The sequence below is a fragment of the Mytilus galloprovincialis genome, chromosome 6 (genome assembly GCF_965363235.1).
Source record: "Mytilus galloprovincialis chromosome 6, xbMytGall1.hap1.1, whole genome shotgun sequence".
Taxonomy (NCBI): Eukaryota; Metazoa; Mollusca; class Bivalvia; order Mytilida; family Mytilidae; genus Mytilus; species Mytilus galloprovincialis.
In genome coordinates this window covers 69,393,209-69,410,078 of record NC_134843.1, presented here as the reverse complement: position 1 = coordinate 69,410,078, position 16,870 = coordinate 69,393,209, and the positions used below count along the sequence as shown (strand labels likewise).

At 30.8% G+C, this 16,870-nt stretch overlaps 1 protein-coding gene across 1 annotated transcript; it reads right to left on the bottom strand.

The window, feature by feature from the left end:
• Nucleotides 1-3,079: 3,079 nt before the first annotated feature.
• Nucleotides 3,080-13,953, bottom strand: LOC143080185 (proteasome subunit alpha type-7-like). Its single transcript, XM_076255914.1, has 6 exons — nucleotides 13,805-13,953; nucleotides 12,106-12,232; nucleotides 10,592-10,716; nucleotides 9,664-9,786; nucleotides 5,890-6,072; nucleotides 3,080-3,342 (listed from the first exon to the last, which is right to left on the bottom strand). Exons 1-6 carry the CDS (start codon nucleotides 13,904-13,906, stop codon nucleotides 3,253-3,255), a joined length of 750 nt encoding a protein of 249 aa, XP_076112029.1. The 5' UTR covers nucleotides 13,907-13,953; the 3' UTR covers nucleotides 3,080-3,252.
• Between the last annotated feature and the right edge of the window lie 2,917 nt (nucleotides 13,954-16,870).

The following is a 16,870-nucleotide window of genomic DNA, read 5'->3' as shown; positions in this document are numbered from 1 at the left end:
GAAACAATTTGAGACAATATAATGTATAATCTTTAAATACGCACATCTTAAAATTCTATACATGCTTTTACAACCTGTTTGTTAACTTGTATATTGAAATTGCAAGGTATGAATTCAAATTGTGGTGAATCTGTTTAAGATGCTTTCAAATGCAATACTAATATGACCGATATTACATCCAAATATAACACACTGGTTTTTTCTGACATTTATTTATTAAATTTATACCTGTTTAATCCAAGCATTAGGCCCGGGAATACAGTTATTCCGTAGTGTATTTCTTTCAGACAATTTAAATAAAGGGTTTGGCCATGAGCGCATAATACGTCCGTCGTAATTTAAGCTCGTATGTATGCTTTAAATGAATGTATATGATCAAATAGAAATACTGTGAGTACTGCTCAACGGGAGTTTCTAGGACCTCATAGAAAATTAAAAAAAAAAATAACATACACACTCATTGACACAAAACATGAATGATTTGGCACTATCCAGCTACTTCAAGTTTAAATAAGTTGGTGGCCTATAGTTTTCATCTAATAAAATTCTATAACCGTCCAAACTATGAAAAGTGACAACTTTCGACGATTGTTCAACGAATAAAGTTCCATTACTACGCAATATCATATCAATAATTTATTTAAGATATAAACAATCCATCAAAGTTTTATGAAAATTACTCAAGCGTTTTGAAAAATTGTCCGAAACTAGAAAATCCCCCTCCCCTTTTTCGTGAACATAGTCCCAAAAACTCCAAAAACCAGAATATATTAAAACCGAAAGGGAAGTGATGCCTCATCAGAAATTCAAATATATATGCCGATATATAAAACAAAATAAAAGGGAGCTTATTTCATTATCCATAAGGAATTCACCAAAGTTTCATGAAAAAGTTCAAAGCATTTTTGAGTGCGAGTCAGAAAACTGGGAACTCACCTATTTTTTAGAAATAAAATCCATTAACTTGGAACGTTCTATTTAAAAATTTTAAAAAATCGAAAGGGTCGATAGATTTTAACAATTCATCAAAGTTTCATGAAAAGGGGAAGTGATTTTGAGATATTGTGCAAAGTGTAGATAGATGGACGGACAGGCGGATTTCTGGATGATTTTGCTTTATTTCACCCAAAATCATTATTTACCCATTTAAGAATTACTGTTAAGTTTTGAAATGAATATGATATAGTTCTGGTCTTTTCAACTTAATCAATTCACTCTTTGTGAATCTCAAATTCAAACAAAATTGATATTTTCACCTAAATGATGTTTTTCTTTATTATTTAGTTTCATAAACACAGTATAAACTGTTGAAAAACTTTTGCTTTGAAATGCTTATCTTCGAAAATAAATGTTTTACCAGCTTTTCCCATTTTTTCACTATTTTTAACATTTTTTTCTATTTCTCAACATAAAAAGTCCATTTTCACACTAAAATCTCTTGGTACACTTCTAGTATGATACAAAGAATGCCTTTTTAGAATCGAAAAATTCCAAAAATAATTCTATGGAATATTTTTAGGTTGGCCACATTTTTCACTTATTTTGACTAGACTAATAATACATCCCATAAACGTGCGTATAAAACATCGCATCTCAGGCTGCTCTATCCCAATAAGATTTTTTACAGTGAACTACTTGTGGATCAAATGTTTATCAAAATGGTAGAAAAGTCTATCAGCTCTATATCAGAATAAGGACAATTTTATGTTAAGGTGTCTTAGATCCATTATTAATTTTTGACTGTTCAGGCATAATGATTTTCTACCTTTTTTTATTTGGATTTTTTTACTTTCAGTTTGGGTTCTGTTTTGTCTTTTATGGCTGATGGTAAACAACCTTTACTTACATCCACTTTATTTGAACCTATATTTTTTTTGTTTGGTAGTTGTCTAATTGGCAATCATTTACAACATGTGCTCACTTTTGTAAACATTTCAAATGTTTAACAAAACACAAATCAGGTTTGTATGCTTAACCTTTTTTCAAAATTAATTGGGAATATGTATGGGACAAAGATGATGGCTTGCACATTATGTACAAAGAGACATTAATATATAACTCAGTAATGATATAAGTGATGTAACCCAGATTCTTACTTGATCGGAGTTTTATGGTAATAAGGATTGTGTAAAAAGTTTCATTATATTTGGTTGAGGCAAGCTTAAGTTAATTTTGTTCTCTTGTGGAGAATTGTCTCATTAGCAATCATACCACATCTTCTTTTTTATATTCATCAATGAGCAGAGAAACCAAAAGACCTAAATGAAATGTGGACACAAATATGTATCTCACCTGTGTGTAATTTCCATAATAAATGTATACCAAAAAAAACAAAAACAAAACCAATTTAACATGTAAACTATGTGAAAGTTTCAAAGTCAATGAACCATGATTGATAGCTACGAGCCATTCAATAGCAATTGAAATAAGATATGATAAAACACCTGCCTGCAAAAATATCATTCACTTTAACTTCAACTGACCTGATCACAAGTTTCAAATTAAACAGTCCAAGATTGAGGGTAAATGGCCAAATAATCCACATGGAAATGAGCAGTGATTACAATTGTGGTGGTTCCCTTTTAATTAACCTAATCATAAAATTAAACAATTTACCAACATAAAAAACACTCCTAGGAAACATCCGACCTAAACCTTGTCTCTGAGATGGCATCATGGCGAAACAAATCCTTCCCCATCAAAAATTGAAGAAGATAAAAAATGCACTTCCTATGATGTGTTGACAAAATTTGACTACGCATTTCCAGACCTAGAATGATGAACAAAGATCAAAGTTTTTTCTTATTTTTCAAGGCACAATTGGAATCCTGTATGTAAAGGCTAATAGGAAAACAATATTGTTTAGTGATATATCAATTAATCCTGTAAATCCATAATTAAAACATCAAGGTTTATCATCAATGAATTTACTTCGTTCTCAATTTCCTTAAAAAAAATACAACTTTTCTTTAAAACTTTAGAAATGAGAGAAGAATCAATTAAATTGTTCATGAGAAGCCCACAAAATGGAAGTTTATTACTTAATCTGCTTTAGTGTTCAAAAATTATAAGTCATGCAGTAATCAAAATGTGTTAGAATTGTTTGATTTTATTGTAACGTGCAATTTCAATGTCCTAAAATGTGACACCTTGTAGAGCACAACACACAATAGGAAATCATCACTTATTATGATAACAATGACAATGAGAACAACTCCTGTAATATGATAAGTCAGATTAATAGCACTATTATTATTTCTTTTGTTTCTTCTTTTCTGCTTCTTCTTCCTTTTCTTTTTCAATTTCAGCAATGTATTTTTCTATTTCATCTAATTCTAACATCTGAAATGAAAATCAAATTATAGGTTATAACTTTTAAAAGACAATTAAAAGATCATTTATTGAATGAAGAAAGAGAATAGTTGTAAACAAGAATGTATCTAATGAATGAATTAGTTTGTGAATTACATTCATGTTGCCATTTAAATACTAATTGCCATACAATGTGGTTGTTTCTACTCAGAGGTCACCACATCTTAGAATTCAAGGGAGAAGTAAAGACCCAACATGAAATCAAGGATTGCATTAATGCTTTTCATGAACCAAATTTCCCAGCATCTATATTCTGTCTTGCTAGGTTAAAGAGCTTTCACTTGACAACTGTTAAAATATTATGTCCATGCCTTGTACATGTGGTCTGAATGAATTGATGATTGTATTGAGAAATAGTATTTTGATAAAATTTTACTGCATCTGAAAGCTTTCACATACCAAAATCATACAGATTTGACAATTATTTGATTAATGAAATAAACAATGTAAGAACAAAGGACCCCTTCCACCTCCCCTCCCAAAAAATCAAATGAACAAATATAAAAACTTTATTTTAGGAATTATATACATATGGGAGAAAAAGAGTCTGTACAAAGAGAGATAACTCAAATTGTTCAATATAACTTGTATCTCATTTCCTGACTTATCTGGACATATTAGGTCTAGATGCAGACTGAATAATGTATCAAAATTATGACTATAAAATAATGAGATGTGATATGATTGCCAATGACACAACTATCCGCCAATGTTCAGATATTTATTTTACATGATCAAATAAAAAGAATTCATAAATCTATTTATTTTAGGTCTAAAGATCTATAAGTAATCATATTTAAAGTCAACAAGGACATCTGCTTGATGCTGTGTTGCATACAAATTTTTATGGATTTCGTGGGTATTAGTGAAACCCGAAATTAAAGGTTTAACCAATTACAAATTTCCTATAGGCTTGTATGCACTCTTCGGCAAAATCAAGTAATTAAATATCCACAAACATGGAAGTTTTCCTTCATCCATGAAAATTAGTACCCAAAAAAAGTAAATGAATCCACAGTATTTAATTTCATGCTTTTGCTGAAGTCTGCATACAACCCTATAAAAAATAAGATATGCCTTATTATTCCACTGCATGTTGATTTTGATAGCGAAATCAACATTTGATTGGTTGAAACTTTGACACGTGACGTCGAACAAAACTTCATATTCCCCTCTGAGTATCATATTCCCCTCTGAGTATCATATTCCCCTCTGACATGTCAGGACTAAATCGTGCGACGTTATGCGCGGTTTATGTACATAACGTCTTGAACTTCTTATTTTCTAAATAGCAATAGCAAAATATCATTATCGTGTTCAAATTTATTTCAGACGTTAAAACAAAAAGACTAATTAAATAATCAATGTTTATCCGTACTGTTTATCAATATGTATGTCGTGTTCAGTAATAAAAACAAGCGAATTAGTCTGAAAAAATGCCGGTATGCAAACTAATATTTGAAGTTCAGATAGTATACAAAGCTTAGGCAGTGGAATAAAACATTCATTTCTCTTGGCCTCGGGAGATATGAAGATTTGTTCACCCTCGAAAAATCATATTTCCCTCGGGCAGAGCCCTCGTGAAATATGAATATTCTTGGGTGAACAAATCTTCATATCTCCCTCAGGCACGGGAAATAAATGTATAAACTTGAACATTGGAATTCATGATTCACCTGTATCATGAATTGCAACAAAAATTGGTATCCAACGAATAATAATCCACAGTACTTCTAATTAACCATGACGTTCATTTATTAGTAGTTACTTAGATGTTTATCTTTCTTTAACTAAAAATATAACTAAGTTACACAAATAAATATATTTAGAGAGTTTTGTTTCGTGAGGTAATGTTCAAATTGAAAAAAAGGTTTACATAAATTTCATGAAAATAATCTCAACAGTATGGTCACTGGAGATGTTACAATGAAAAAATCGGAAAAAGCAAGTAATCAACACTTTCTACAATATGTTGGGATAAAGTGAGACTAGGATACAAAAGACAATCAATTTCTACCCTTTCTTTTGAGACTCTCAGCAGGCTACATTTTTTTCTCTTCAATTTTTTTTGGGTTAAAAATTTGCTTTATTGAGAACTGAAGAATTCAGAGACTTTTTAAATTTACAAAATTTGCTTTCTTTGTCCACAAAACAATGAGTTGTCCAACTTTATCCATTGTGTGAAAGAGAAAGCGAGAGTTCTTTGAAATTTAGCATGAAAACGGGTAAACAGTTGTGGTTCATTTCATTTGCTATTCAGTAAACATGGTAAAATAAAATACAACCAATACACAAAGTAAAGAGTTTATTGCACAATTTTGGATGGAATAACAAGATTGAACTATTTTGTTATTTTATCATGTTATACAATGAACCTTTAAAAGAATTATTTTAATAAATATTTCCCTCTTATTTAAACTACTACTACTATTAAAACCAACATTTTCATCAATATATCTAATTCTGAATAAAACAAAACCTGAAGGTAAAAATAAATCATTTAGTTTCCTGGTTTACCTTTAAAGGTTGTTTTTCTCTCATTATAGCTAATTCTACATTCTTTCCACCAGATTGTACCACCTCTAACAGGGCTTTCAGTGCCAGTTTGATGCATTCCTTGTCATTAGCTGCTACTTCCTCTGTGTAATGTTTCTCTAAAAATTCACGAACAGTCTTAGCACTTCTTCCGATTGCATTAGCCTAAAATAAATTTGTATTTTTTTACTAATAAAAGGTGAACTAATTTAATTTATACTGTAAACTCAGAAATAATTGTGAGGTTTTTATCAATGTGAATAATGCTACTGAGTGAGAATTGCACCAATATGAAGTCCCATATAGACATTCTGGAATCTGATGCATATAACTGTATGCATATTTTCCTGCAATTGTAATAATTAATCTCAATTTTTTTTTTTTTTCAAAAATGGCAATAATAAATGCATGTAATAATTTCTGAATGTACAGTATATGAAATCAAATCAACCCTCCGTGATGATTGTTATGTTAACTTGAGAGCCATGACACTATATATTGTTTATAAACTGACGACATTTTCCATATTTTCTTGTACATAATTAAGGTGGAGAACTGTTACATCAATGTATACCTTCAGAACATTCATACCAAGTTGTGTTTCCACTGGACAAAAGTTTGTATATCGCATTGCTTTCGACAGAAGTTGGCAGGAATCAACTGCTTGCAGGTTCATTTTAACATGTTTAGCATGTTTAATAATGTCAGACCAAAAAAATAAATAACAAAAAGCTTATAAGAAATACTTTTTCCCACAAACAATGGAGTAAACACTACTACAAAGGTGTAAAATAACCTAGACTTCACATAAGGGCTTCACATTGTAGGGGGAAGGTAATCAACATAATTACTATATCTTACTGAAGTTTGCATGTAAAGGTAATTCTATTCATTTTGTATCAAAATCAATACCTAATGAAACTGTAGCTTTCAATTATATCAATGAAGGGGACGAAAATATTTTGTCTATGCGATACAAGGTTAACATTTCAAATTCACTTTCTAAAGTGACTAAGGCCAACCTTAAAAATATGTTTGTTTGCAGTTTTCCGACTGTACCTTCAGACTGAAGGGTCGGTAGGTAGGAAAAATATTTTATTTTATCAGCCAAAATACAGTTTAAACAAGCAGTTACACTAAACCAAGTTTCTTGTGAAGAAAAAAAACATTTTAAAACAACAAACACTGGACATGCTGAAAACCAACATCAAATGAACAGGCATTTTCAGATAAAAAACTTTTTAATCAAAACTGAAACTTTAACATAGTGTCATTATCCAATTTATGACATAAAATATGGTATAATTATTAAATACTGGAACACTTATAAACGAGGAATGTCATTATGACTAGAACTGTTTTAAAGAAATATATTCAGACATGTATGCTTCTTGACTAGAATGTTTTCATGAGTAGAGTATTTTCATCAGAAAAATGTAGATATTAAAGATTTATAAGACAATGTATTAAAGAGTGTATTTTTAATAAATAAAAAAATAACCATTGAATCTTCCTCAATTGAAAAAAAAGTATTAAGACATTCGACTGTTTTCATATTTCTAACAATATTTAATTATATGTGATAAGGTTATATTTTTGCCAGGCTTTATTGAAAACCAAAGAAATCTAAAGTTTGGGGTGAAATCCATAGCACCCCATTAAAAGTAAATGGTCTGTACTGAAATGTTTTTAATGCATAAAAAAAATTGGCAGCATAGCTCCTAAGGACATGTTTTAATTGAACACACAGGCCACACAGTTTGGGTATATTAAATATTGTAAGAAAGAGAATAATTGCAATGAGTGGGGCAGCCCCCCTTATCCTAAAGGAGCATACTCATTGCAATCGAAGATAGATTTAATATAGAGAGAGTTTATTTATTTTTCGAGCTAACCATTCATTTTCTCTACATCTTTGTGTAGTTAGGGTTGCTTCTTATTGATTTGGCATGATCTATATTCATTAACATTTCAAATGAGCCCTTAATTCCTCCGTACAGGCGTGTTTACAGATATCCATGAAGATTTAAGTCACGGAGGAGTGGTTTCATCTTTGTCGTCTTCACAACGATTTGTAGAAAATATGCCATACTTCAAGCTGCTGTCGAATTATTTAACCACTGAAATTGGTTCCATAAAGTCAGGCTCCACAGATTCTGTACCCGATTTGTTTGAGACAGAATGGTTATCGTGTCAGTTATGAATATCCGCTGCATCATCGTCAATGATATCATCACACATAATGACACATCATTACATGTGCCTGAATCTGTATAAACAGTTTACTAATAAACTTTTTTGTTTGTTATTTGTCTTAAAATTGACACGAGACGACAGCGTAAAGTACTTCTCCGTGACTTCATGGATACCTGTAAACAATTTCCATGTGCTTTATCATTAAATGGTCACATGAACGTTGACGGGAAGCTAAGAAAAACCGAACTTGAAATGCGTAATTGACACAGACTTTAAATCATTTCCGGAAAGGACCCAAAGTTCCGGATCGCGTCAATAGAAGTATTAAAAAAAATTTCTTCAAATTTAAAGCAATAAAATTTTCACAGTCGGGAGGATTTTCAAGGGTCGGTCGGTAAACTGCAAACAAACAATATTTTAATTTAAGCCTAAGTGATTTTATCAAACCCAAACGTATGTAATGTTTGATTTCGGGGATAAAATTAAAATAAGAGATTGTGAAATGTAAGTCTGTTTTTTCATCATTCCAAGAATTAAGAACATACATGGTCATTCATACTAAATCCAATGATGAATTACATTTAAGAATTGAATGCTTCTTTTTGTAACTTCATTGGGGTGTAAAAGCGTCGACCGAGGTACATTTTGTATGAAGCGCTGAAGTGCTTCATTCTAAAAATGTGCGCACGGTCAAGGCTTTTACAACCCTATGAAGTTACAAAAAGAAGCATTCAATACTTATAATTACATTTTTTAGCTATGATCATGAAAACACGAATTTTATAATTTTTTTATTTGATTCACCTGTGCACTTTATTGTGGGGCCATGTGTTATCATATGCATGGATGATAAGTTTTATTGAGTGATGCAATTGCTTAAGGAATAACACGTGATGTGCAGTTAGCCAATTAGAATAAAGTATTATAATGAAACATACAACTAATGTAATTATATACCTGTAAACTTCAAATTTGTAGTATGTATGCACTTAAATCGTCTGCATTTTGTTTTCACTCCACGATTGGAGTATATTTAAGAACTGGACAAAAAATATAATTAAAAGTATAAATGATGAGTTTATTTACAATCCATGTATGGTAAGTGAGTAGCAAAAGATGCATACATGTGATTGTTTCTAATACGTATATAGTCTATGGGATTATTTTTTTTCTAATTGTTGAATGCCAAACAAAGATATGAAGACAGTTGTAACTGGCCTTAAAAGAACTAAGGCCAAATAAAAAAGTATGTGTGGTTCCAGTTACATCTGAAAAAAAGTTAGGGTAGGTATAAAAAAATGTAGGTAGGGTTTTATTTTATTTTATGTTTTTTCTTTACATTGAGTCTATGGGAGCAACATTCTGACTTTAACAGTGCTTAATGAAAAATGACGAAAAAAATCTTTAGGGTAGGCTATTTTTAAGCCGAAAAAGTAGGGACGGTATACGTAGGGTTACTGGAACCACACATATATTTTTATTTGGCCTAAGTGCTTATTCAGTTTACATTTTAAACAACCAAATCATACACAATATATTCCTTTGATACACAATACATACTTTCCATTCATGGTATGTTCCTGAGGGGTCTGTCTGATATAATCTTGGTGTTCCATCAAAATCAAAACCTATAATCAATGCTGACAAACCAAATGGTCGTCGTCCATTACTCTGTGTATATTTCTGAAAGACAAATTCATAATATTTTAAAATGTATATATAAACATATTTATGATGTCATACCCAAAAATTTAATAGAACAAGAATGTTTCCAAAGTATATGGATGCCTCACTTGCACTTTCATTTCCAATATTCAGTAGACGGTGAAATTGGAGTAAAAACTCTACTTTGGCATTAAAATTAGGAATATATCATATCATAAGGAACATGTGTACTAGTAAGTTTTAAGTTGATTGGAATTTAACTTCATCAAATCTACCTTGACCCAAGAACTTGAACCTGAAGCGGGACAGACAGACGAACAGACCGAACAAAAAAACATAATCCCTACATGTATATATATATATATAGCTAGGTGGGACAAAAAACTTGTGTAAAGTCATTTTAGATCAGTGAAGTTCAACTAAAGCCTTTTTCTTAGTACTTTCAAATTCTTTCAGGTACAGAAAATGGCTGAATTCAGCTCTTGCATTCGTCAGGACTCAGAAAAACCAAACTGAAGACTAAATATTTAATTTACCGTTCTTTGCTTTGACAAAAACAAAACATCAACCAGTACAAAACTCTTGTGTTATTCATTACGTAATGCACTTCCTGGTCTTTCTCAAGCTGTTTTCGTAAAGAGTTAATAATTTCACTTCTTAAAAAAAATTAGGTTTCATATTTAACCTTATAAATATTACAAAATTTACACATTCTATTTTCTTTTTGAATTCTTTTATATCTATACTACCCCTCTCTACTTCCAAGAAAGATATTTTACAATTGAATAAGTGCTAAACGTGTATCAGGTATAAGTTGATTTACCTGTTTTAATTGTGCTATATGTCTGGTTATATACTCTAATGTAACAGGATCCTCTACTGTCAACTTATGGCTCTGACATTCTATACGTCCTCGGTTTATCAGAATTCTAGCATCAGCTGTCAAACCTATCAACAACAATGGTAAAATAAATCAATGTGTATTAAGATGACAAATGTTGATATTTGTTTTCAATCGGTTTCAAATTTTCACAAATACATGAGTTAAACCAAAAACTACACAAAATTAGAAGGGGTGATCATGATATATCCATATTTGGTTCAAACTTCAGTGTCAATTCAAAAGTTACCAAACAGAACCGACTTTAAATATTCCCCAAAATGACTGACAAAATCACACAGGTAAAAGAATTTCATAAAATAAAATCAAATATTACATATATATGTATATGATGAGTTACTATTTACCAAACCAGTGTCCTTTTCCTTGTTGTGCATCCACTTTCATGACTTTTGTATATATTTTTTATTGAAAAAATTAAGGACTCGCCTAATTAGTTTTTAAACAACTTGATAATGAATGTGGTGGGAATATGTAACTATAGCTATTTTTTAAACTTCAGATTTTGAGGGTGTGTGTGTGTGTTCTTATTAGTTTTCTATGTTCATGATGTTATTATTATTATTGTTATTGTTGTGTTTTGTGTATTTTTGAATGTCGATTGGTAATTATTTTTTTTTGTCATTGTGAGTTTGTTTTTGACTGACATGTTTACATGAAAATATATCCCTTTCTTGGCTTTTGCCTCGAGCTCTCTTCTATAAGAAAGATTCTTTAATGTTATTTTGCTTTGGACAATATACTACAAAAAAGAAAATATGATGGACAGCAGTTAATCTTGTCCAACTCATTTTTATTACTTATGCAATTCCATATACATGTACATGTATCTTTTACATGTTCAATATGTATAACAAACCCAACAAAAGCAGAAAAAAAACCAAGGCCATCAATTGGTCTTCAACATACATGACATAGCAAGAAGTCCTTTTGACAGTTGAATATACATGTACATATATATATATATTTGTATAAGTTTTACTATTCAGTACAATTTTACCATACAGAGACATATGAAACACATTTGAATTACTAGTATTAAACCATTTTAACAAGAGTAATTTTAGATTATGTTATGAAACACTATGTCTGATTTACAAGTACACAAATGTATTTTTGTCATACATAAAAAAGAAGATGTGGTATGATTGCCAATGAGACAACTCTCCACAAGAGACCAAAATGACACAAAAATTAACAACTATAGATCACTGTACGGGGCAACAATGAGCAAAGCTGAATAGTCAGCTATAAAATTCCATGAAATGACAATGTAAAACAATTCAAACGAGAAAACTAACTGCCTTATTTATATAAAAAAATGAAAGAAAAACAAACATGTAACACATAAACAAATTAAAAGACAACCACTGAATTACAGGTCATGTGTGTACTGTTGTAAAAAGTGTTAAACATGCAACACATTTTAAACTAACCTGCAAAAGCTAAAGCAACATGATCATCCAATAATGCTATTTTCCTGACAGTTCTGTCTTCTTGTAGTTTGGCTACAGCTTTCTTCTCTACCCCAAGGACAACAATGTTTTTACCTCTAACACCAACCTAACAAATAAATTAATATAAATAAATTAAACTAGCAGTTTGAGCACTTTTAACATTGATCATATAAATAATAAAAAAAAATCTATAAACAAACAAAATATTGCTGATGATAATATATGCAAACTGTCATCAATATGAATTCTGACAAACATCCTTTTTTGAAAATGAGAAATTAATTGTTCAGACCACAGGCAAACCATTGAGACTTAGTGTAATCATGACTCATTTATTTTGACTTTGCAGAATACAGAACATACATGATCTTAAATGTATTTTATCTAATATGGGGACAAAGTCCCCTATTATGGTAGAAAAATAAATTTTAAAAAAATTGGGAAAATTCATTCTACTAATGAACAATGATGAACTCAAAATTGTTAACTTTTTTATTTTCAGACTTTAAAATTCCCCCATTTGCACAGAAACTACTTCCTTTTTCCAGTCTCGTTGTCAGGAGACTTTGAGTAAAATATATATTTATCAGTCTAGTAAAATATAAGAAGGAACACAATACTAATTTCATTTTGAATAATTCTTTGATATGAAAAACATAACCGGATGTTGTGTTTCTTTGTTTACATTGAATATGACGTCATACATGTAACATAAATAACGTCACAACTAAAATCCCATACAACCTGAAGAACCAAAATCGGAAACGTTACGGTATTTCAGTGTCTTTTTAAACCATTTTGAATTAACAAAAATAATTCATACGGACTTCAGCCCTTTTCACAGGTAATGCCTGCCTCATATTAAAAAATATACAATCCCTTTCTTCTTCACCAATGTTTAATTTCTTTATCTATCAAATGATCAATATACATGTAATAAAAAAAAAAGGAAAATCACTTTATTACTGCCCCTACAGCATGTACAGTATATTAAAATAAAAATGTCCATACATATTTTTTAACATATTTATTTTAATGGGTTTTTTTTTTTAATTTTCTTGCTGCTAAATTTTTCTTCTTGTCACTATTTTGTGAGACCCAATTTGATCTGATGATGTAATTTTTTTTAATGGAAATTGGCCAATTACAGTATTTCACAGGATTGCAGTTTAATATTAATTCTTCAACTTATCAATTTCATCCTTTTTTTTTTATCCCTTTGAAAGGCTAAAACAACAACAAAAACTATTTTATTTGTGTTATTGTGCTGATATGAAGAAATCAGCTAATGCGCGATATAACCGTCCGTGCGGACACCAGAGATTCCACTGTATTTATTGTCGCTAAAAAGGTCGTTAATTAGTGAGACCCTTATTACACCTATTGAACGATCTAAGTTTGCAACTGAAAAATTTTATACATTTTCGTTTATTTCCAATCTATTGAAGTTTTAACAATCTAAATTAATTAGACTATTTTGCAGATATGATAAGTTTCATTGTTTTGAAAAACTGGTTTGTCTTTTGCTTATTCTAGTTCTAACATATCATTGGGTTTCAATTTGATATAGTGCATGCAGAATGGAAGATGACAATGCAAAAATTTAGAAAGTCTACTGTTTCGAAGGACTAAAACAATTTGACTTAGCCTAAATATGAAGATTAAAATATTTTCGTACAGCCATGGAGCCTTTCTTGACGGCTTCTTGTGCATATTCAACTTGAAATAAGTGGCCATCCGGCGAAAAAACTGTAATTGCTCTGTCGTATCTGGCTGTCATGTTGCTGAGTAAATTAACAGGCTCGCGCTGAATATCCGGTGATCGCTGTCATTAAAACGCTTTAATTGGAACATCCAATAACATTTTAAACATCAAGTTAAACATATCACAAGAAAGGACATAAATAAAAGTTTGTTTTTTTTTTTCAATTTGAAATCGGTATCATATATGTTATCACATATACAGCTATTCAGTTCAGTTCATTGTATGCATTTTCTTCTATAAATAACCACTATAAATAATGGATCACTACCGTAGTGAATAGTGTTGAAGACGGGACTTCCCGCATATATTAAAAAAAACCAACATACTATAGATTCTTTATCTACGTATTCTTTAAGAACTTAAATAGTTCTCGTTTAACTTTTTTTTTTAATTTTTATCTCATTGTTTGTATTGTATTATAAAAAATTATTGATGTTGTAATGTTTATGCCCTTTGGGGCCCATAATTGGAAATAAAAATATCTTATCTTATAGTAATATGTGGAGAAAATAGTAGCGACAATCACATCATTTGGTTAATAGTGTTTGACAAATAAAAAAAAAACAACACTTAATGAATAATATAAAATTGTGCATCTGAATCCTATTCTTTATTTCTAGAATGAAGTTTTCCAAGAACAGAATCCCGGTGGCTTAAAAAAAGAAGAGAAACATGCACAACTGTCACATGAATAACTTGATGTATTATGAAAATAAGAAGATGTGGTATGATTGCAAATGAGACAAATATCCATCCAAGTTCAAATAAAGTGGGTCGATTTTAAATACACTTTGAGTACTATACAAAGATTACTTCAATCAAGATAATACACATGCAAACCCATCATGGTCATCTGTGTCCGTCTTAGCAAGGATTTGCATAGTCTTCTGCTACCCGGCTAGTATACATTCCACATTCACTTGCATTTGAAACCGTCAGATAGGGTTAAACCACGATTAAACTTTAAAAAAAATGTATGAATTTTAAAGGGAAAGTTAAGGCAAAGTGCTTCTTGATTTCTGGTATAATGGCCCTAAAATAAAACCTTTCGAAAGAAACATTTTTTTTTTCATTCAGGGTTCGAAACGTTTAGCATGTTTAGGGGACGACCATTTGATATTCTGGGGGGAGGGGGGGGGGCAGGAGGATTTGTTTTTTGATCGGTTATTTATCTTTGCAAACTAAGAGGACAGATTATTCATTTTCTGCACTATTGAAGCAAGATTTTTCATTTTCATTAAAGCAAGGGACTGATTATTCATTTTCACAACTATATTTTTGATATTCGAAAAACATACAATTTTTTAAATGTTTTGTTTATAAATAATACATATAGTATAGTCAAGTCATTATGTAACATTTAATTAGATTAACCATCCCCCTCTACAGAAATGAACCTTTTAAATTCCCAACTGCATATACACATAGTATTAAGTTAAGTTATAACTAGGCACTTTTAAATGTTTTGTCAAACCTACTATGCCGAGAGGAGCGAGGCAAAAATTTTTTTGAAGGGTTTTGGAGCCACTGAAGGCCCAAGAAGCTATAGAACAAATGATGCAAAATCATGCTTTCTGGGTGTTCGGAAGACCCTTTCATAATCTGAAAATGAAGTTTTGTTTTAATAATTTTTTGACAATATTTTGGTCTCAAAGCAAAATGTATAAATTCAGTGTAAGACTGAAGTTTGTAAGGAAAACATCAAAAGACCAATGTGCATGATAAAGCAAAAATGGAATTCACATAGTTAAGCCTGTGGATGCTGTTTTTTTTTTTTAAACTCATGATCAAGTTCATAACAAAATTACTAGATTACAAAAGGAATGCAACACTAACAGAATACAGAAGGGCAATCAATGAACAAAAGACAAATAAATAAGAAACATTGATCCCGAAAAATCAGGACTATAAGTCTGAGGGAAAACAGAACTTTCTTCTTGCAAGGCCGTGAACACAATTTGATATGGAGACAAGCGTTTGGTTTTGAAATTTCCTACATGGAGTTACGGCCCTGTTAAAATAAAGGTGAGGTAAGGTTTCCTGAGACAATATACTTCAAGTTAAATGAAACCAATTTTCAGACATTTCAAGTATATTTAAATAATATTTATACTTTTGTTATTAAAAAAATTGGGAAGTGTTTCCCGATTTTTTTTGGGAAAAAAGATGAATTTATGAGAAATCTGGTGCCATCTCATATACTTTCGATTAGACCTGCTGAGTTATTTATTTTCTATACATTGCAAGTCAGGTAATTTATTTTCAAACTACCACAGAACAAACCATTTATTTTTGTGATTATCAAGGCTGAGTTATCTATTTTCAAAATCCTCCTGCCCCCCACCCCCCACCCCCCCCCCCGAATATCAAAGGGTCGTCCCCTTAGATCACTGAGTTATTTGGGCAAACGATGCTGCTACTGTTGTCCATGTGATATATTGTTTTTAGTTACGTTTTTTTCTGGAAAAGATACATATATGTAAGATTACACTTGTTTGTTGGGTTTGTTGTTTGGAATTCAATGGTTTTATCCAAGGCATAGGGAAATATGTCAAAATTGAATTAAAACAGTTCGACAAAAAAAAAAAAAAAAGTGAAAACATTTTTTTTAGATTTTGTCAGCGGCACACAAGGCATATCCAGAGATTTATTTTGATTTGAATTTGTATTTGGTTGTATTGATTTCAAAATTGGATAGTAATTAAAATGGGAGAACATTTCGTTGAAACACTTTAATTGTTTGGATGATGCCATTATGATGATATTTGTGGCACTTAATTAAAAAAAAAAGAGACGTTGTCTAAATAGTGGGGCGGCTTAATTAGTACCGAAATTTGACAAAATCATGCAAATGGTGATACAAGCAAGGGAGTTGGCATAGACGTTCATCAGGAAGTACTTTATCATATTAGAGGGGTAGCCAACATGTTTTCGATTTTTTGCACGGCGGCCATGTTGAATTCAAAATTGACATCATTT